This window comes from Sphaerodactylus townsendi, linkage group LG12 (genome assembly GCF_021028975.2).
Source record: "Sphaerodactylus townsendi isolate TG3544 linkage group LG12, MPM_Stown_v2.3, whole genome shotgun sequence".
NCBI lineage: Eukaryota > Metazoa > Chordata > Lepidosauria > Squamata > Sphaerodactylidae > Sphaerodactylus > Sphaerodactylus townsendi.
Genome location: NC_059436.1, coordinates 54,011,208 through 54,033,009, shown reverse-complemented (window position 1 = coordinate 54,033,009; position 21,802 = coordinate 54,011,208). Strand labels below are relative to the sequence as shown.

Here is a 21,802-nt window from a genome sequence, read left to right as displayed (position 1 = left end):
CTCAATTCCCATACTTGGGCATCGTCTTCGACTCTTAACTTTAAGTGGCAGTCCCATCTCAAATTCATAACAAAATTAAACCTTTGATGGCAGCAATTGAATTTTTTTTTTATTTTCCAAAGGAGGCAAATATATTCCAGGGGAATTGCAGGTATTTAATCTGAAAATTGTTCTACAGTTCCTATATGATGCCTCAATATGGATCCTTCATGCTAGTGAGAATTTAGATCAGACTCAATTTCTGTGGTGAATTTCAAGGACCTCAAGATGTGTTGCCAGGTTATCTTTAAGGCTAGAACAGGAACAAAGGTCTACTGAAGCTAAAACATAGGCCCCTTCCGCACACGCAAAGTAATGCGTTTTCAAACCACTTTCACAACTGTTTGCAAGTGGATTTTGCCATTCCGCAGAGCTTCAAAAAGCAGTTTGAAAGTGCATTATTCTGCATGTGCGGAATAAGCCATAGCTGCAAGCATTTAAACATAAGCTAAAAGTTATTTTTCAACAAAGGATAACCTGCTTTATGATCTTAATAAGGATTAATTCTAGTCCCCCTGGATACAAGAAATAGATGAGAAATTGCTCATCCTGCCTTTCTCTCCTGTGAGGAGTCTTAAAATGGCTTACAAACTTTTTCCCTTCCTCTCCACACAATGGACGCCCTGTGAGGTAGGTGGGACTGAGAGAGTTCTGAAAGAACTGTGAGTGGCCCAAGGTCACCCAGCAGGCTTCATGTGGAGGAGTGGGGGAAACAAACATGGTTCACCAGATAGGGGTCCTCTGCTCATGTGGAAGAGTTGGGGATCAAACCCAGTTCTCCGGATTAGAGTAGCTCTTAACCACTACACTATGCTGACCATGCTAGACTATTTTAACTCTATACATGAGCTCAAAGAGTATGTTCCACTCAGATCTTTGGTAATCTCCCACCTTCAAAAATTCCATCTTAGATAAGAAACCTAACAGTTAGTCTGCATCGTACTCTTGCATGTTTGAATGCTGCACCCGTGGCAGTCGTATTAGGGAGACACCATGATCTGTCATACCAAAAACAGACTCTGTCAATGAAACTTTTAAAAGGTTGACTCTATCCCATGTGATATTGGAACGCCCTCAATAGAACTCTTATTGTCCCTATTTTACCTCTTGCCATAAAGAAAGATAGTCCCCTACTTGTTGGTGGATAGAGATCCAAGGACTATGCTGTCAGTGGCTAAGTTATCTCTTCACCATATTTTCCTTAAAGAAACAAAAGCTCCCTGTCTACTGCTCAGACCTCAGCAGTAACAGCAGTAAAGGTGGTGGAGACTTATGGCTGAATGATGCCCATATTTTACCATAGCAAAATATCTGTACAATTTTAAAAGGCGTTTCTGGGAAGCCCCGATCAGCTCCTGAGAAATGTCTACCCAACCGTACAATAAACTATTCTCAGTGCACAAAAAAACGCAGTAGAGTTAACAGAGTTTGACCAGAGAACAACAGGCAGCAACACAAATGAAAATCTTTATTGCAGCTGCTCACAGAAAACCATTTCCGTTCCTCAAAGTGACACTCTTGCATTTAAAGCTTCAGGAATCCTACAGTACAGTTTTGGACTGCAATGAGGATAGGGGAGAATGCACAAGAAGGCCTGGTTTGGAGAGGTGGAAAGCAACCACCAAGGTTTAATGCATCAGTGTAGCAGCTATAATGATCTATGGTGCAGTCGCTTTTCGCTGCAAGATTCACACACAACAGACTGAAGGGAACACAACATAAGAGTATTTAAAAACATACTCGGATAATAAAGTAACTCACAGGTATTTTTTGGCTCCACTGCAAACACGGCACTCTGTTAAGTCTCTTTTGGTAAATTATTATTTCACATGCGCACACCCGTGGTCTCAGTGCAAGGAATCTGCATCAGCGAAAGATTAATAAGCATTCTCTGGAGTATTTCCTATAATTCTGCAAATGGTAAAAGGCCTCTTGCCTGCATTTGAACATCCAGAAGAGCAAGCAGTTGCAGAATTTCAAGGGACATCGAGCCTTCTGGCGGCAGCACCCCGAACAGGGGAGAACGCCTTTCACATGAGAGTCCAGGCACTTTCTGGCCCTTTGCACAAAAGAGCACGTGGCAGCCACTCCTTCCTCCTTCCTCACGATGTCAGAGATGCCCAAGATGGGCGAAACAGTCGAAACCAGACGGCAGATGGTAGATTCCAATTTGGGATTATTCCTTCATGTTAAGCAACTCCGTGAAAATTGAAAAACTAACCTGCTGGCAAGAAAGGCTACGTCATTTCTCCTGGCTTTGTTATGTTGTTTCATAAGCTGCATGAAGTTCTTAAATGGGGCGGGGGGGGGGGTGTGTGCTAAAATGTGGCTCTCCTTCCCCTCCATCTTCTCATTCTCCCGTTGTTTTCCTGCATGTGAGGAACAGGTCTTATAAGGAACCAGGCTCTCATTGATTTTCTGGGCTGACCCGGCCACCCTCCCAGTTCACACCACTAGGAAGGTATTGACTGGATACATGTAAAAAAATAATGCTTCTGCAAGTAGCTTTAAAAATAGAGGGGAGGGGAAGAGATGGAAACACTCACCTCTGAGCAAGCATTTTCGTTTCCCCGCAACTTTCTTTTAAAAATAGACTATATAATCCCCAATGACTTCATTCTGGGGATCAAGGCATTCATTTCATTTTTTTAAAATGTGCTCCTAAAAATTAATCCCATGAAAAGGTTCTAAGAACATGTTGCATGGGCTGGGTGCTACCCCTGAGGTTAGAAAGTCCTAGTCAGAGAAGGAACAGTTCGATCCTCCTGCAATTGACCTCAGCGCAGACCTTTGGTCTGTGTCCAACCAGAAAACGTAAAGAAACTCAGGTTTTCTTTCTCAGTAGGATGGAAACAGCAGAAACCACCATCTTCTCATAAGACAACTTCAGGTTTTCTTAACTGTATTCCTGCAGACAGGTGAAAGACTGGGCAAGCTGAAATGGCAAAACTGGGAATGAAATCTTTCCCCTCGTGGCACTGAAGCAGACAAACCAAGCAAAAGTGTAACAGCTCAATTATTTCCCTGGCCCTCCCAAGGGCAAATGATGCCAGACAGAAACCTCTTTGGTTCTTCAGCGGAGAGGAGGTTTCTTCCAAAGAGCAAAATTGTCCCAATCAAAGAGGGCAGAACAACCTCACTTGTCATTTACTAACCAGTTTCCCCTGAGCTCGAATAGGTCTTATTTTGTTAGGTGGACAGGCCTAGAGCCATATAAACAGGTTGGCTTTGAGCCTTATAAACAAAGGGACACCTCTTCTGCTCACAAGGCATCAGCATCTGGAAAAATCTATACATTATGACCAACCTGAAGACGCTCAACTTGTCACTGATCTCTGCAAGCTAAAATTCCCCAAAGGAGAGGGAGGGGCTTGTGTAAACAGCAGAGGCGTACTGGGGGTAAACGGCGCCCAGAGACAAATTGTCTCTGGGACGCCCCCCCAGGCTCCGTCCCCCATTGCCGGTGCCCTTGACCCCACCCATGTCACCAGTCGGGGGAAGGAAGGGAGGGGGAGTCCAGGGTGGGGTTGAGGGTGCTTGGAGGCAGCAGGAAGTCCTGCTGCCTCGTCATTTTTGCATGCCTCGACTGACACAAACGGGGTCGAGGCACATGAAAACGACGAGGCAGCAGGACTTCCTGGTAATGTGGGGGGCCGATTTTGCGCCCCCCATGTGACCAGAAGAGTGGCGCCCAGGGACAAGGGTACCCCTTCTCCCTAGGTAGATACGCCACTGGTAAAAGGTGTAACATAATGGAATCCTGTAACATCCCTTTTTAGCTTTGCAGCCAAGAGGGAGAGAGAGATGAGAAACCATTTCAGAGAGCGCAGTGGTCACCTTACACTGCTCGGCACACTTAAGAGTGCTTCTGAAGGCATCTCTGTAATCTAAAAAGGCAATCTTTTGATGGTAGGATGGTTGGGGAGGAAAAGACCAAACTGTACTGTAAAAACCCCAGCAGCTTCCTGAAAACATGTCTCATATCACAAAGCATTCAAAAGTGCATATCCACAGATTTGTCATCGTCCCCCTCCCCAAAAAGTGCGTCAGAAAAGTAGAGGTGGCGGGAAGGTCCAAATGTTTATAGTCCTCCACTTCCCAGTTCAGTGTGGTTTTTAAAAATCTCAGTAAAAGTCCAACTTGGTCTGGACTGTCTTGCAGCCTTTGACCGAGTAGATCCGCTCCTCTTTTGGGAAGAAGGTCATCTCGTCCGCCACCTTCTGGACTACGGTCTCGATTATTTCGTTGCCACGGGACTGGATTTCTGCCCGGATGCACATTTTCACATGTTTGTACTCCAGAGGAAGGAATGGGATAAAATAGTCTATGAGGTTTCGGTCGATCAGGCTGCTGTGCCACAGGCCACCTGGGGAAATCAGGGGAATAATTAACGAATAGGCTAGCAGAAACTACCCTCCTGGGGTGAGTAATAACTTATTCCAGGTGACCAGGAAGGAAAAGCTTTCAAAGTCAGCGTTTTACTGTTCCTGCTAAGTGACACAGCTATGGGATTTTGGTTTAGTCTGCACTGACAACAGCCAGATATATCAAAAGATACTACCCTCCTCCCTGAATACAGGGCTCTGGTGTAGTTACTAGGGCAGTGGTGGCGAACCTTTGGCACTCCAGATGTTATGGACTACAATTCCCATCAGCCCCTGCCAGCATGGCCAATTGGGCTGATAGGAACTTTCGGTAATCCATGCTATCTGAGTGCCAGAGGTTCGCCTCCTGCAATACTAGAAATCAGATGAGGATATTCTGAAGTCCCCAGTTCAAATTCTTGCGCAGTCAAGTTTCCTGAGTGACCTTGGATTAGGCACTCTCTCAGCTTAGCCTACCTCAAAGTTTGTTGTGAGGATAAAAGGAAAGAGGGGAGAACAACACACGTCACTCTGACTTCCCAGGAAGAATAAAAATGCACTAAATAAACTTCCTCAGTACCACTCATACGAGAGGCAGGATCTTGGCAAGGATTTGAGAGCAGGACAATGCGGGGTCATGACCAAACTTCTGTTCACTCATCCAACGATGGCTGCTTTCTATATTCTCAGGGACCACTCTACCCTCCAGAGCAGACCTGGGCATTGCCTCTGACCCTTGCTGAGGCCACATTGACCTGCCAGGATGACCCTGACTAGCCCCCACCTGCTGTGTGCTGGGGGCCGAAGGCGTCTTTGAAAGCCCCCAGGAAACCCAGTTTGCCTTGGCTGCCCGGCTTCCTGTGAGGAGCTTTTCAAAAAGCCGCCTCGCCCTACCGTCTTGCTAGGCCGGAATTGTCTTTAGAAGCCCTGCACAAGCCGGTTGCCTGGCTGGCTGCATGGGCTATAGCGTGAGACTTTCAAAAGATCACCCTGCTTGGCCCGGCCCTTCACAATATTTTCTGTTTCTTATGCGGCCCCATGGAAAAAATAATTGCCCACCCTTGCTCCAGAGGAAGCCACGAGTCTAGTTTGCAACTCTGGTGGAGCTTCTCGCAGGGGGAATCACAAAATGGCTGCTGTCCCAATTCTGAGGGATTTACACTGTGAAGCAGATTTGCTTGGAAATGGTCTGGATATGACCTATAAAATCCAACAAATGGCATTGTGATACTTCAAAGAGTAACAAATGTTACGTGGCCCAGCTTTTGTGGTCTGGAGCCCACTTTGTCCAACACAAAACCCAAAAAGTCCATGAAACCTGTCCGAGAGTGCGCCGCGTGGCTGCCCGTGACGGCTTACCCCGGACTCCCGCATGCCGAGGCGGAATTGTGAGATCGGCCGGCGGGACCGGCAGCAACTTGACCTGTCAAGGAAGCGCTGGCGTCGGTGACGGCAGGCCGGTATGGGCTGATCGCATACCGCAGCTCTGCGGCTGCTGGAGCTTGACAGCGGCTGGTGAAACTGCAGGCGCAGCTGCGCCGAGAGATGCTGACGTCGACGTATCCGGGCCGAGGACGAGGCCAGGAACAGCCCCAATCAGGAGGGAACCCTATTTGCAGGAAGGAGGAAGAGTGGGGGGGGGGAGGCTGGGTGCATAGCAGAGGAAGAGGGAGGGAGTTACGCGAGCAGGGAGAGGAGAGGAAACTTGGCGTGGGACAAAAGAGAGAGAGAAAGAGAGAGGCTGGAAGAAAGGAGGCGAGGGGAACGTAGTTGGGGAGAGAGGGAGGGACTGCGAGCGGAGGTGAACACGGGCGCTTGGGAAAGGGAGTGGAGGGGAGGGAAGGGCGGCTGCTCACGCGGCGTGAGATTTGGCTTCTGCACCCGTGGGGCTGTAGCCGACCCCAGCCTGGTGTAGGCAGGTCATGCAAGCTGGTGAGGGAGGAAGCTGCTACGCACCTCCCCTCCCTAGGCGGCCACCCTGTGGCTCTTAGGCAGCTGGCGGTGAAGGCCCCAAGGAGCCGGGGCCACTGGCGAGGGGCCCAACACCTGGTTAGGGGCCGGAGGGCCGGGCTTTGCTGTGCAGCCGGGCTGCAGGCGGGGCAGGGGGAACGCCACAAAACCTGTTTACGGTGCCAGAAGACCCAGTTGCTTTGTCCACAACAGATTCACTCAGCTACTTCTTCGGAAATTTACCCAAGAGGTATGTGATATTAGGGTCTGGATTCTTTGCTTACATTTTAACCAGCAAATCGTTCAGTTAGATGTGTTTCTCTCTGTGGCACAAATCTCACCATGACACGCTTCTGAAAATGCCACCCCTAGATGGCATTTAGGGGTGCTCCTAGACAGGAGCAAAAAGCACCATTAAAGCCTTTGACCAGGGGTCTTCAAACTATGGCCCTCCAGATGTTCATGGACTACAATTCCCATCAACCCCTGCCAGCATGGCCAAGTGGTAGGGCCCTTGGGAACTTCAAGGTCTATGAACATCTGGAGAACCCATGGACTGAACCCTACTATTATTTATTTATTTATTTATTATTTATTTATTTATTATTCCACTTTTATACCGCCCTCCCCCGAAGGAAGCTTGACAAACCCTTTTAACAAATGGATTAAAATTTGATGCAGATGTCAAAGGCCTCAGGTGCATTGTTTGGGAGGAGGTCAAAAGGTCACTTCAGTGTCAAGAACAACACAACAGCATAAGCAAAACTGGGAGGGCAGGAGGAGAATCCAACCAATGCAGGGGCAACTTCTAAGGGGACTAATGCCTCCGTCGATTGAACCTGCCATTAACTCAGGACTACCCATCTATGGAAGTATCATTTCTGGAAATGTTGAAGCCATGGGGAAAAACCAGTTTTTAACATTCTTTTGCAAGGAGGATTGAAATATATGCAATACTTCCTTTCTTATCAGACCCGAACTAAGAATTGCTGCTTTAGCAATCCTGACAAGTGCTTCTATTTGGTCTTCGTAATGATGCCCAGACCTCTGCTGAATCACTTGCCATAAGAACATAAGAACAAGCCAGCTGGATCAGACCAGAGTCCATCTAGTCCAGCTCTCTGCTACTCACAGTGGCCCACCAGGTGCCTTGGGGAGCTCACATGCAGGATGTGAAAGCAATGGCCTTCTGCGGCTGTTGCTCCCGAGCACCTGGACTATTAAGGCATTTGCAATCTGAGATCAAAGAGGATCAAGATTGGTAGCCAAAAATCGACACTTCTCCTCCATAAATCTGTCCAAAGCACTTTAAAAGCTATCAGGTTAGTAGCCCTCACCACCTCCTGTGGCAGCATATTTAAATTTACCAATCCTGCGTTAAGCATTGAAGAAGTGTTTCTTTTATTAGTCTAATTCTTCCCCAGCATTTCAATGGATGCCCCTGGTTCTAGTATTGTGAGAAAGAGAGAAAAATTTCTCTCTGTCAACATTTTCTACCCCATGCATAATTTTATAGTCTTCAATCATATTCCCCCTCAGACGTCTCCTCTCCAAACTAAAGAGTCCCAAACGCTGCAGCCTCTCCTCATAAGGAAGGTGCTCCAGTCCCTCAATCATCCTTGTTGCCCTTCTCTGCACTTTTTCCATCTCTTCAGAATCCTTTTTGAGATGTGGCGACCAGAACTGAACACAGTACTCCAAGTGCGGTCGCACCACGGCTTTATATAAGTGCATGACAATCTTTGCAGTTTTATTCTCAACTCCTTTCCTAATTATCCCCAGCATAGAGTTTGCCTTTTTCACAGCTGCCATGCATTGAGTTGACATTCCCATGGAACTATCAACTAAGACGCCCAAATCCCTTTCCTGGTCTGTGCCTTGGAAAGTGTTTGGGTCACTGTAGGTCACCTGTGACTTGAGGGCTCTTTACACACACAACGGTGTCCAGAAGACCTTGAGAAAGGGTGGTGGCAGTGGAAAGTGCCGCCAAGTGACAGCTGACTTATGGCGACCTTGTAGGGTAGACTCTAATCTGGAGATCAGGGTTTGATTCCACACTCCTCCAGTGAAGCCTGCTCGGTGACCTTGGGCCAGTTACAGCTCTCTCCAAACTCTCTCACCCCACGTGAAGGCAGGAAATGGCAAACCACCTCTGGACAACCCTTGCCTTGAAACTCCTAGAGCAAGGGTGGGCAATTATTTTTTCCATGGGGCCACATAAGAAACAGAAAATATTGTGGAGGGCCGGGCCAAAAGGCAGGCTGAGGCATATGAAAGCCCACTTGAAACCCGGCAGCCAAGGCAACCGGCACTGGGGAACTTCCCTCAAGTGCCTCGCTCCCCAGCATGGCAGGGGGGCCAGTCAGGGTAATCTGGCGGGCCGGATGTGGCCCGCAGGCCGTATAATGCCCAGGTCTGTCCTAGAGATTCACATAAGTCAGCTGTCACTTGATGACACTTCCCCCCCCCCCACCACAACGTTTTGCAGCTGTGCCTAACTATGCCATATCACAGGGGTGGCCAACCTATGGCGCTCCAGATGTTCATGGACTACAATTCCTACCAGCCCCTGCCAGCATGGCCAATTGGTTGGTGGGAATTGTAGTCCACGAACATCTGGAGTGTAAGGAATTCCAAAGAGCAGAAATAAAAAGGCTTTTGATTATAAGTCCGTTTATTCAGACATCCTGGAAAGCTTTGCATGGCAGGAATGAGCAACCCGGCTCAAACAACAGGTTATAATGCTGACTAACCCATCCCGGCTCCATTCTCATGAGAACGGAATTCTACTATGCGAAAGCGAGATAAGCATTCTCACAAGGTTGATACAGGTCCTGGCCGGATGCCCGGCCAAAAGAATCTAACTCATTTTTTCTCTTGACTGTGTTTGGATCTCTGGTGTTCTAACATGCAGAGATTGAGTACTCTTGAGTACTCCGTGACTCTTGACAAGGCACGGTAGCCCCCATAGAGGGTTTTGAGCCTTCCCTTCCAGACTCCGAGGATCCAAAAAGGTTTAGTTCGGGACACCCAAAAAGGTTTACCATGACTCCCTATTCCAAGCACCTCTTCTTCAAGGGGAGGTAAGCCAGCTGTGTTGGGATGCACCAAATGATCTGGTTACAAACAATGTAAAATCATTCAGCACCACCACACGCTGAATGGGAAGGACGTTCACCAGAATCATTCAGACACAGCAGACAAAATTTAACTGTGGGTGAAAATTTGGGGACCACAGGAGATTTAGGCCCCTTCCGCACACGCAAAAGAATGCGTTTTCAAACCACTTTCACAACTGTTTGCAAGTGGGTTTTGCCATTCCGCCCAGCTTCAAAGAGCACTGAAAGCAGTTTGAAAGTGCATTATTCTGCAGGTGCGGAATGAGCCTTAGTTTTATTGCCCTGCCTCTTGTGGCTTAAAGCAGTGACCAGCTTAGCCTCTACTACACAGACACTCTGCACAGCTACTGTGTAGCTCCAAGCCAACTAGAGACCCACAAGAGTAAGGAAATCTCTCCCCTCCACCTTTTACACTTTTCCAGTACTTCCAGCACACAGAATCAACTTCTTCATGATGGGGGGGGGGGGGGGAGCACACCACTCACTGTTCTTATGATCAATTCCTGCTCTCATTCTGCCCAAAAGCAGAAAAAGCAGAGCGTCAGTGGTGCGTCACCTCCAGTTGGTCCTGAGCCTCCTTATCTGTCACCTGCCTATACCACCCGTCCTTCTGAGAGCTCAGAAAAGTTCAGGCTCTCCATGGGTCCTGGCTCCCTCCTTGTCTGGTCCTTCTCATTCACTCCATTGAGTTGGAACTCCAGTAATTGGTCACACCAAACCTCAACAGCAGAAGCAAAATTAGAAACCCTGTTTTCCAAGATGCAAGCCACTAAGGCAGACCTGGGCATTATCTGACCTGTGAATACATCCGACCCGCCCAGTTACCTATTGGCCCCTGCCGTGCTGGGAGGCGGAGGTGTCTTGAAAACCAGAAGCGGTTGCCTTGGCTGCGGCTTCTCGCGAATAAGCCCTCGCCCTTTGTTGGCCCTCCACAATATTTTCTGTTTCTTATGTGGCCCCATGGAAAAAATAATTGCCCACCCCTGCACTGAGGTCAACGAGAATTATTTCATGTCGTTTTGGACAGAGGAAGTAAGCTGAGCAGACTTTGAGGCAGTTTTTTTCTCGGGGGTAGGGGGGGTGAATGACCAAGTTGGCCTGAAGGTTCGCTAATAGGCCAATTTACGGCTTATTATTTAACATTTACATCCTGTCCACGGCCCTTGCTGCGCAGCTCAAAACAACAACATTGACCCCAAAATAATGGCTCCATCGTTCAGCCTGTTAAGGGAAAAGGCTGTTGGGGTACAGGAATGGAGCTTTGGATTGGGGAAGGTTGAATGAGTCTGTCAAAGTAAGAGAAAGGACATTTTGCATAATCAGTAGATGTTTAAACAGAGCAAGAGGAGAAAGGGTCTTCGTATGGTACAGGAAAGGAGAATTGAGGTTTAGCAGTAGCAAATTAGAGAAAAGGGCAACTGTGACAGATGTTACAAAACGGAGGCTGATTACAGCCAGCTCTTGCCCCGCTCCAGCGCAAAAAGTTGCACCAGAAGTGCTCTTGCACCGGCGGAGCAAAAGGAAGTACGTCAGGACGAGAAATCTTGCCCCAATGCGCTTTAGCTCCCCATGCGTGCTCAGAGCCCCATCCATAATCTGCCTGTAAGGCGAACAAGGTACAGGTGCGGCACAGTCAGTAGCCTGTCAGACTAGATCTTGGAGATCCAGATTCACCTCTCCACACATCCTTGAAGCTCAATGGGTGCCTCAGCTACACCCGTGGTAGGAGGCAAAGTACAGGAAGAGAGAACTACTCGGCAGAAAGGGCAGGATGGGATAGAAAGATCTTGCCTTCCACTGCCCAATGTTGCAGAGTGACAGTCAGCTTTCATTTAATGTGCTACTTGTAAATTTATCCAGTTGAACGTTTGTTTTTTGTTTTATTTAACAAGCACCCAAAAATGTTAGTTGAAATGCTGCTCCGAGACATCACAAGCACCAGCCAATCTGAACTGTGCACAAGTGACTTACATGACCATCGGGTTGTTTTTTTTGGTGGGAATGAACATGAAAAGTACCCTTCCCCAGCGGCTCCACTTCCTTGACACACATATTAACCTGCAGCCAAAGGGCCTTCAACCAGACTGAAGAGGTCACTGACCTGAGGAAAATAAAGATGGCTCTTCGATAGGACACGCCGTCAATCTGCTCGCGGTAGTCGAGAGCGGCAGTGGCATCAATCAGCCCCGGGTGAAGTTTATCCATTTCGTCAAATATGAATACGGACTTTGCACAAGCGGTCACATTACCCCGGATCCACTTCTGCAGTTGGTCCTGGACCAAATAAACAGTTAAAGTGGCAGCTGTTTCACACTTAAAGGATTTTGTGTGTGTCAAAGGAAATCAGAACTCTGCAAAAGAACCCTGCCTTTATAATCTTTTACACCCTAACTCTGGCTGTTCCGAGACTACAGCCTAGGCATGAGAGAAAGCGGTCAGCTGTAGTCTCGGAACAGCCAGAGTCAAATATTATTAATACACACTCCTTTGAGAGTTTTGTATATTAGAGCTATAATTATTGGACCACTGAAGGAATTCCAAAACCAAACTTAATGAGAACATAAGAACTAGCCTGCTGGATCAGACCAGAGTCCATCTAGTCCAGCACTCTGCTACTCGCAGTGGCCCACCAGGTGCCTTTGGGAGCTCACACGCAGGATGTGAAAGCAAAGGGCCTTAAGAACAAAGAACTAGCCTGCTGGATCAGACCAGAGTCCATCTGGTCCCAGCACTCTGCTGCCATGAGAGTGGCCCACCAGGTGCCTTTGGGAGCTCTGCGCGGGATGTGAAAGCAATGGCCTTCTGCGGCTGTTGCTCCCGAGCACCTGGTCTGCTAAGGCATTTGCAATCTGAGATCAAGGAGGATCAAGATTGGTAGCCATAGATCGACTTCTCCTCCATAAATCTCCTCCATAAAACTTACTGGAGTTTGGTTAACCCAAACCCATATATGATTGTGGAATAATGATTGACTATTTGCATGTTACTAATATTTGTATTGCATACATTGTAGTTATACGTGAGCGTATATTGCACGCTGAAAGCATTATTTGTGTTAGAGACGCAAGGAGTCCTTTGGTATGAATGTCAACACAAGAATTTTCATTATAAAGACTTACAATGTATCCCTATCTTAGGACAAGTGGTTTAGCCCTAACTGTGTAAAAATGGATTGGCTGCATTTACTTAAGTGCACCCACCCCACAATTTTTTTAATATGGTGGAACCACCTGGAGATTGGAAACCCAAATCTTTATGCACCCTCGTTCTCGTCATCCCTCCTTGATGTTTTTTTGGTTTCATTTCCTCATTCAACCTACATACTTTTGTACCTTTGTAATTTGCTGGTACCTGCAATTTAAACATTTTGTAATTGCTCATAATATAGATATTATGAGCTGGATAGCTTTAAAAAGGGCTTGGACAGATTTATGGAGGAGAAGTTGATCTCTGGCTACCAATCTTAATCCTCCTTGATCTGAGGTTGCAAATGCCTTAGCAGACCTGCTCAGGAGCAGCAGCAGCAGCAGCAGAAGGCTCTTGCTTTCACATCCTGCACGTGAGCTCCCAAAGGCACCTGCTGGGCCACTGCGAGTAGCAGAGTGCTGGACTAGATGGACTCTGGTCTGATCCAGCAGGCTAGTTCTTATGTTCTTAGATGTGACTAAATATCATTCATTATTCTAGTGATCTCCAGAGAAAAATCTGCCTAATTTTAAAGGTCTGAGAAAAGAGAATGGAGTTTCCTGGGGCTTGCAAGCCATCTTGTAAAACAAGGGAGAAGAGAACACACCAGGTTTTGAATTTCCTTTTCTGAGTTTCAACTCCCTTTCCAGAAAGTCACATGATTAGTTTCTTGCCTTGGAGAGCACTGCCAAACAAAACATCTTTGAAAGGTCATGGGAACAGGAACTAAACATCCTGGACCTTTGTTTCATTTTTATGCAGCAGACAGCATTGTGAAGATAAACAGACTGAACATGAGTATGAGCCTCAGTTCTTTCTCACTCGTTCTGCCAGACTGGTAGAAGAAGAGGAGGAGAAGGAGTTTGGATTTATGCCTGGCCTGTAAGGAGTCTCAAAGGGCCTTACAAACTCCTTTCCCTTCCTCTCTCCACAACAGACACCTTGTGAGGCAGGTGGGGCTGAGAGAGTGCTGAGAGAACCGGGACTGGCCCAAGGTCATTCAGCAGGCTTCACGTGGAGGAGTGGAGAATCAAACCTGGTCCTCCAGATTAATGTCCACCACTCTTAACCACTACATCATGCTGGCTTTTCCCAGTTGTGGTAGTGGTTTTCCAGACAGAGAAAAGTTCTTCTAATGAACATCTGGAGATCCTTTCAACGAGCACTTCAAAGACTGACTCTAGAATAGTCTAGATTTGAAGGAGGATTCAAGATAAATCTTTGTACCAACCACAACACAAAAAGTAATCCATTTTCTACACTGGATGATAAGCAAGTGGCGTAGGAGGTTAAGAGCTCGTGTATCTAATCTGGAGGAACTGGGTTTGATTCCCAGCTCTGCCGCCTGAGCTGTGGAGGCTTATCTGGGGAATTCAGAGTAGCCTGTGCTCCCACACCACGCCAGCTGGGTGACCTTGGAGCTAGTCGCTTGGCTTCTGAGACTCTCTCAGCCCACCTACCTCACAGGGTGTTTGTTGTGAGGGGGGAAGGGCAAGGAGATTGTCAGCCCCTTTGAGTCTCCTGCAGGAGAGAAAGGGGGGATATAAATCCAAACTCCTCCTCTTCTTCTTCTTCTTCATAAGAGTTGCCAAGAGCTTGAACACAGCAACCCAGTTCCCACCCCTCAAAGAAGCCCCGGAAGGTCTGCGCCCCCTCACCTTGTACAGCTTTATTTCATGATCATGCGGGAAATGAAGAGTGGAGAGGAAAAGGTGCACGAATTTACTCTTCAGGCCGGCTTTGTGAACGTTCTCCGCGATGATCTGGCTGACAAAGTTCTTGCCGGTGCCGGCCCAGCCGTGCAAAGAGAGGGTCAGCGGCTTCTTGGGGTTGGGGTTGTTGATGAACCCGGTCAGGGCTTTCAGGATCACTTCTTTGGCCAGGTGCTGCCCGAAGAGTTTGGCGTCCAGATTCAGTCTGAGGGCTGAGCCAGCCAAAAAGAGAAAGGCCAGGAAGGGGTTAACGGCTGCCCTGGAAAACCAGCTCTTTCCAGCCCCCCCCCCTCCCCTCCCTCCCTGGCACCGGCTGGAGCCTCTTGCTCTTGCGGCCTCCCTTTTTGACCCTGAATGTGGTCATCCTGTTGGACCTCTTTTGGGAACACCCTCTGTTTCCCCCTCCCCCCATGCCAGTCCAGTGCTAGGGATGCCAGCCTCCAGCTCAGACCTGGGGATCCCCTCGAACACAGGTGTCAAACTCGCAGCTCTCCAGATGTTATGGACTACAGTCCCCATCATCCCCTGCCAGCATTTTGCTGGCAGGGGATGATGAACTGTAATCCTAACAGTTGACCTCTCTTGGAACTACAGAGGACACTGCCCCTGGAGGGGGGCTCTATGGCACTGTACCCCACGGAGTCCTTCTCAGGCTCCATCCCGCAATCTCCAGGAGTTCCCCAACCTGGATCTGGCAACCCGACCACCAGCACCAGTTGTCTTGAGCCAGCTGCTTTTGACCGCCCCCCCCCCCCGCCCCACCGGTGCGCGCCCGTGCCAGGTCTATGGGGCCACTGCAACGGCACTAGTTCTGCAGCCCCCAGTTCTCCCAGTCCAATCCCAGTTCCTCGGCAGCAACCCTCCCCGCCCCAGCCCCACCGCCCCAGCCCACGGAACCGGCTCCTCCTGCTCCAGTCCTCCCCCCCCCCCACCTGTACCGGTTCCGTTGGGCCGGTCCTGCTCTCCGGGGCAGCACTCCACGAAGCCGCAGTAGAAGCCCGGGTAGGAGAGGTAGCCGGTGAGCGCCGACGCCGCCCCGATGGCGATGCCCACGCTGATGGGCTCCAGCGCGCCCGACGGCGGCGGCCCCACCGCGGCCAGCAGCAGCAGCGGCAGCAGCGCCAGCCCCGGCGGCGGCGGCTGCATGGCGGACTCGCGGGGCGCCCGGCGGGAAGGCGGGGACTACATTTCCCAGAGCCCCCCGCGCGCCACTTCCGCCCGGGCGCTGCCTTGGCCGGACCCTTCGCCGCCTCGGAGCCGCACTTCCGCCCACAGTCAGAAGAATCAGACGGGTCGCCCGCAGGACTTATTTGTATTTATTTATTATTCATTTCTGTTTAATGCTCTTATCAAAATTCTTGTTTCAGATATAGTAGTACAGGAATGAGAGCTTTCTACTTTCAGGATAAGTCCTGCTCCTTCTGACATCAATAGCATAAACAATAAAAAAATAAAATAAAAAAATAAAAATTTAATATAAACATTATATGGTTCTTCATTATCAGATAAAAGGTTAGCTGTAATCCTGCTGCAGTCAATCTTGCCCTTGATGCCCTTCACTTACACACACACACACACACACACACGCCTTTATTGGCAAATAGAACAGGACAAATTTTTAAAACAAAACAAGGTTAAAATACGGTTAAAACTACCCCAATTTCAATTAAAATTTTGCAACAGTTTCACAAAGAGCACATCAGAGCTGTTATTCCAGGTGGGGATCTTGTAACACTCCTGCCACTGAGACATTGCAAGAAATGGAATTCAGCGTATTTCATCATTATCTTATTGTATTTAGGGCATAGAAACGGGTATGGTCAAATGTTTCAACCGTAGTCCTGTCCACATGAACAAACTCTTTAGGGCGTTCCATATTCTTAAATCTTCCCTCCAGCAGAGCTGATGGCAGCACATGACCTCTTGCAGTAGCCAATCGTGAACAGCGCAGCTGGCGCCTTTGAATGTTCTTAATTCGATTTTTCTCAGTGTAAAAGCACACAGAAAGGAAAACCCATTAAAGACACACATGAACTAATGTTCAATAATAGGCTGCTTCTACTTGTTGCACTGTATTCCCCTTGAGGGGGTTCAGCGCTGTCATTTTCTTCAGCTTAAAACCTATATAAATAAATGACATAGCATGGATCTTAATTTTCAACAGGATAGAGACTGATATAAATTTGAGGGAGGGAGTTCCTTCTACCTTGCTTATTTCACCAAACATTCTTGTGCAATAACACCAATTTATATATTAATAAACACTGACAACTAGTAACATTTTCACTCAACCTTTCCAAGTCTATTTTTAATCCCCAAATGACACATTTTTAACCAAGCAAAGGAGAGTGCCAGCGTGGTGTAGTGGTTAAGACCAGGTGCACTCTAACTTGGAGAACCAGGTTTGATTCCCCGTTCTGCCACTTGAGCTGTGGAAGTTTGTCTGGTGAACTAGATTAGCTTGTACACTCCCACACATGCCAGCTGGGTGACCTTGGGCTAGTCACAGTTCTTCATAGCTCTCTCAGCCCCACCTACCTAACAAGGTGTTTGTTCTGAGGAGGGAAGGGAAAGGAGTTTGTACTCTCCTTACAGGAGAGAAGGGTGGGGGATGGAGAGAGGGGGGGAATAAATCCAGCTGCTGCTGCTGCTGCTGCTGCTTCTTCTTCTTCTTCTTCTTCTTCTTCTTCTTCTTCTTCTTCAGCAACAAACAGTTCCCACTTTTCATCAAACTCATGTTTGGGTGGTCTATTTACAAGATTTGTTAATTTTGCCATTGTACCATACTCTCTTACTTTTTCCTCCTATGTGTGTATGTGTGTGTATATATATATGTGTGTGTGTGTGTGTGTGTGTGTGTGTACATATATATATGTACATGTGTGTGTGTATCTATATAGATGTGTATGTACATGTGCACGTATGCCTATATTTGGACATCTTTCAGCTTTCCAACTAGATGCCAGTGTTACTCTGGCAAATGCACAGCCTACGTACAAATATGGCATTAATATACAGTACAAAGATAAAATTCATAGTCTTCCTGAGCCTAAATTAATTATACAGAAGGGTTATTAAAAAGTCTGGAGTATCTGCCATGGTCTTATTGGAGTAGTCTGCAAGGAGGAGATATGTGTAGAATTTTTCAGGTCTTCCTGGGAACTTGGCTGAGATAGGTGGAACTTATGTCCTTATAAAATGGACAGTATAATAATACATGTTCCACTGTTTCAACTTTGTTCAAGGCTTTTCCTGTGCAAACACTGGTTAGCCAGCCACAGAGATCTCCAGGGCTTATCACAGTAGAGAAACTTTTTTGGCTCTGACAATACCATTGCGTAGGGAGTGAGTTCTGTTGTCTGAACTATTAACCAGCAAACCACACAGGACACCTGAATAAACTTTTTATCGGTTACTGGAAAAGAAAAAGATTATTCTAATTGAGCAAGGCACAAAAAAGGGACAAGAATAAATAAACTGCTGTGCACATAAATGCTAAAATTTATCAGCATTCCTAGCCTTGTATTGTCGAAGGCTTTCATGGCCGGAATCACTTGGGTGCTGTGTGGTTTCCGGGCTGTATGGCCGTGTTCTAGCAGCATTCTCTCCTGGCGTTTATACCATCTGTGGCTGGCATCCTCGAGATACCAGCCACACAGATGCAAGCTGTCAGGAAAAAAATCACCTTCTTCCCAACCTCGATATGCTGTTTAATACATATTATACCAAATTGTGAGGCCCAGAACTCATGTCCGGCCTCGCATAGCTGTTTCTGAGAAAAGATAGGTTAGAAACAAAGTCCCAAGAAAGCATCAGACATCAGACAGCAGAAACAAACAGACAGTTTTACTTAACAGGAATATAGAGACAGAAGATGAACCCCTCTAGATTGCTCTTGGCAGAGACACACCCACCATGCAGAGAAAGACCTTCTAACAATTGCCTTTAGTTCTAATACAATGGAATTATAGTGAAAATCAGTAAATATGAATCTCTCATTATCATTTCTCTGTGTTCATTTAACATATATAGAAAAACACTTTTTCCATTTAACTAATCACATTCATTTCTATTCTAACCTCTGATCTCTTTTATGATTCTGTTTATTCATGTAGCTATTCCCTATAGCTGGTTCTAACAAAAACAAAGTTATAAATGTATATGTCTTCTGTCACGTATTAACCTTTAGTGACAAGATCTTAAAGATATTTATCTTTGCTTGCCTGCACAACTGCTGCTAACATGCAGTCCTGCTGGTCTCTATATAGAAACCCCATTTGATTCTTAGAAATCTTTGGTTCATACAAAATCCATATTCCTTGATCTAATACAATTTGTAGGCATTCGATCCAGTTCCCACAAAATAATAGTTTCAGAAGCAAATCAGGTTTCTCCTTTTTGTCTCATATTGTGCTTAGGGATGACCCAAAAGCCCAAGTTTTTCAAGCATCTCATCAAGAGATCTCACCTCCAGCCAGGGAAATCTGATTTGCTTGTCACAAGAGTGCTTATTTATGGGGAAATATGCCTCTGATCTTTCTCGGAGTTTGATTTAACACAGTCATGTCAGTCCAGGCACAAGGGAAGGGCTCCTGGCTGCTGCTCCCCCACCCCACCCCTTTTCTAAGGTCACTGGAGAGCTGGCAGGAGGGGAGCCAGAGCTAGGCATAATAAGGGAAGGAATCCTGGCTTATGCCTGGTCCCTCCTTCTTGCAAGGTCTCTTCCCAGAGATGACCTTTCTTGGTTTCTCTCCCCTGGTAGACCCCAAGGATTCAAGGTAGATTGTTGTAAATTATATAGACACTAGCTGTAAAGCCCATTGTGGGGGGAAATGCAATGGGCTCTAGAAAAGTGTGTGTGTGGGGGGGGGGATTGTTATATGAAAAGGGAAGAAATGATTCTACCAAACCTCCCATCCCCCCCCCAAAAAAACACAGGAAAGTAAATGTGTAGATAAGCTGCAGAAAACCACTTCCCAAACCTTCTCCTTCTCTCTGTCTCCCCATACAACAGCCCCTCCGTCTCTTTACCTGAATCCTTCCTGGCTGGCATGGTCCCTTTAAGACACAACACTTTTTATTCAGTTGCTTAAAGCACAGGTGTCAAACTCTCAGCCCTCCAGATGTTATGGACTACAGTTCCCACCATCCCCTGCCAGCATGATGCTGGCAGGGGATGATGGGAACTGTAGTCCATAACATCTGGAGGGCCGCGAGTTTGACACCTATGGCTTAAAGCCTTTGTCCTCCAGGCCCAGCAAGCTTTAGCCTGTAGTTTGTTTTTAAAGCTTGGCATTTGGGGCCCGGATTGGTGTTTGGGAAGGGGAGAGCAAGGGGAATGGGGAGGCTGGTACCAGGCCTTGTGCTGGGCCCAGCGTGGTGTTTGGGGTGAGAGGAGGGCAGGTGGGGGAATGGACTGCATGGTGATGTCAGACTCTCAAACGTGGAAATAACAGAGACCGTAGGAAAGTCCAAAAGCAGTTTATTCCAGGTGATGTGAAGAGTAACAAAATAAAGCAGGATCTGAGCTAGAGAGCTCAGATCCAGGACTTATATCTTTTAACACCCCCCCCCCCATTTTGCCCCATGCCAAATGTCCATTACAGTTTCTACTACAAAGCTACAAAGGGCCTGGGAACCTTTCACACCTCTTTGAAGATGGGCTGGCACCAGGAGATTGCTAGGAAGGGAAGAGGGAAACAGGAAAACAATTGCAAATCACACACAGCAAGACATCAAGATACTGACAGGCATGGTCTTGACAGGTGATTGGTTAGAAGTGAGTTGTCACCAGACATTCCAACCTTAGGCAATTATGTCTCAGGATAGGTTGTAGATGTATATGCTACATACTATGAGCAGATGATTTGAAAAGAGCTGAACAGCATTCAGAATTCCAGATCCTAGCTGGTGGCAAATTATTACAAAATGCATGTGCAAATAAGCAACAAAGACAAGCTAACAGTTATTTGGTTAAACATTCTGGTTTCCAGATTTCCACATCTCATGAACATAGTAGATTTTAACCTGGAATTTAAGAGTCTAAGACAGTGGTGGCGAACCTTTACGAGACTGAGTGCCCATACTGCCACCCAAAACCCACTTATTTATTGCAAAGTGCCAACACAGCTATTTAACCTGAATACTGAGGTTTTAGTTTTTAAAAAACGGTTGGATCAGAGGCATGCGCTACTCGGGAGCAAGCTTGGTGGTTGTCGGTGGCTTTGCTTTGAAGAAACCGTGCAGCTCTCCCAACAGGTGAATCACGACCCTAGAAGGGTTTACTCAGAAGCAAGCCCCATTGCCAGCAACTGAGCTTACTCCCAGTTAAAGGATCGCACTTTAGTTCTTCACATGAAAATCTGTGGGGTTTAACAGCACTTGATAGAGTTACCTACACTGCTTCCCCAAAATTAGGCCTTAGGTTTAATGCTAATAATCGAGCCCAGTGGCCCAGGCCAGCCTAGATATGTGTGTGTGGGTGTGTGACCCTGTTTGTGCATGCCCACAGAGAGGGCTCTGAGTACCACCTCTGGCACCCGTGCCATAGGTTCACCACCACTGGTCTAAGAGCAGCTTGAGGATGGGAAAAGATATTTAGCTGGGTGACAATTCTGCACACATACAAAAGAGTTTTTAAAACAAAGTGTAGTTTTAAAAGTAAGTGTAGTTTTAAAAGCAAGTTAAGGCAACAAAGTATTGGGCAGTTCAGTCTGTATATTCCTGTTACCTGCCTACATCATGTAAATGGAAGGTATGAAATTAGGGGGCTTTTGAACAAATAACTTGCCCCTTCTGTGATCTGTACAACACCTTGCATGCTGTTCTGCAAAATTATTGTTGAATAGTTGTAGATATGGTGTAGGCGGATGGGATAAAGGGACTTGCTGAGACCTGAGGTGATCAGAAGGAGGTCAGGAAACAGCCAGCAGAGGGGCTCCTCTCCAAGAAACTTTTAAAAAGTCAATCGTTCTGTATATTGTCCTCTGATTCCTGGGAGCTGGTCTTTGGATAACAAGTAGGATGAAAATATAAGTAACACAGTTTGAGCTTTGGTTGAGCTCACTATGATTTTTTCCCATCAGGCATTGCAGCAGTGTTAGGTCTCGGAACCTTAAGCCAATAAACAGACACTGAAGTATCAATCATTAGCGTTTATTCATAAGGTATTGAAGCGCCATACTTGGCGAAAGTCAGTTCTGAAGACACTGGCATTCACAGACCCATATATCCCCTACAGATTCCCCCCTCCCAGCTTCCCAGTGGCAGCCTCTGGAACCGAGACTGCCCCAAGGTCAGCAACAGGGAACCATCTGGTCCTCTGCCCATGTCAGGAGGCCTGTTATTATGGGGATTTTGCTATTGCTGCTTTCTGTATGCTAGGGGGTGGTGGAATGGGTTAATTGCATTTCTAACTGACTTGCAACTGTCT

The 21,802-nt window shown here is 47.1% G+C and overlaps 1 protein-coding gene across 2 annotated transcripts; it reads right to left on the bottom strand.

The window, feature by feature from the left end:
• Positions 1–3,666: 3,666 nt before the first annotated feature.
• Positions 3,667–15,540, bottom strand: LOC125441968 (torsin-1B-like). Of its 2 annotated transcripts, XM_048513047.1 has the most exons (5): positions 15,309–15,540; positions 14,317–14,582; positions 11,480–11,746; positions 9,236–9,248; positions 4,164–4,405 (listed from the first exon to the last, which is right to left on the bottom strand). In XM_048513047.1, exons 1-5 carry the CDS (start codon positions 15,514–15,516, stop codon positions 4,164–4,166), a joined length of 996 nt encoding a protein of 331 aa, XP_048369004.1. In that variant the 5' UTR covers positions 15,517–15,540. The 2 variants fall into 2 exon arrangements, with proteins under 2 accessions (XP_048369003.1, XP_048369004.1); XM_048513046.1 differs by lacking the exon at positions 9,236–9,248 and having other exon boundaries at positions 3,667–4,405; positions 11,574–11,746.
• Between the last annotated feature and the right edge of the window lie 6,262 nt (positions 15,541–21,802).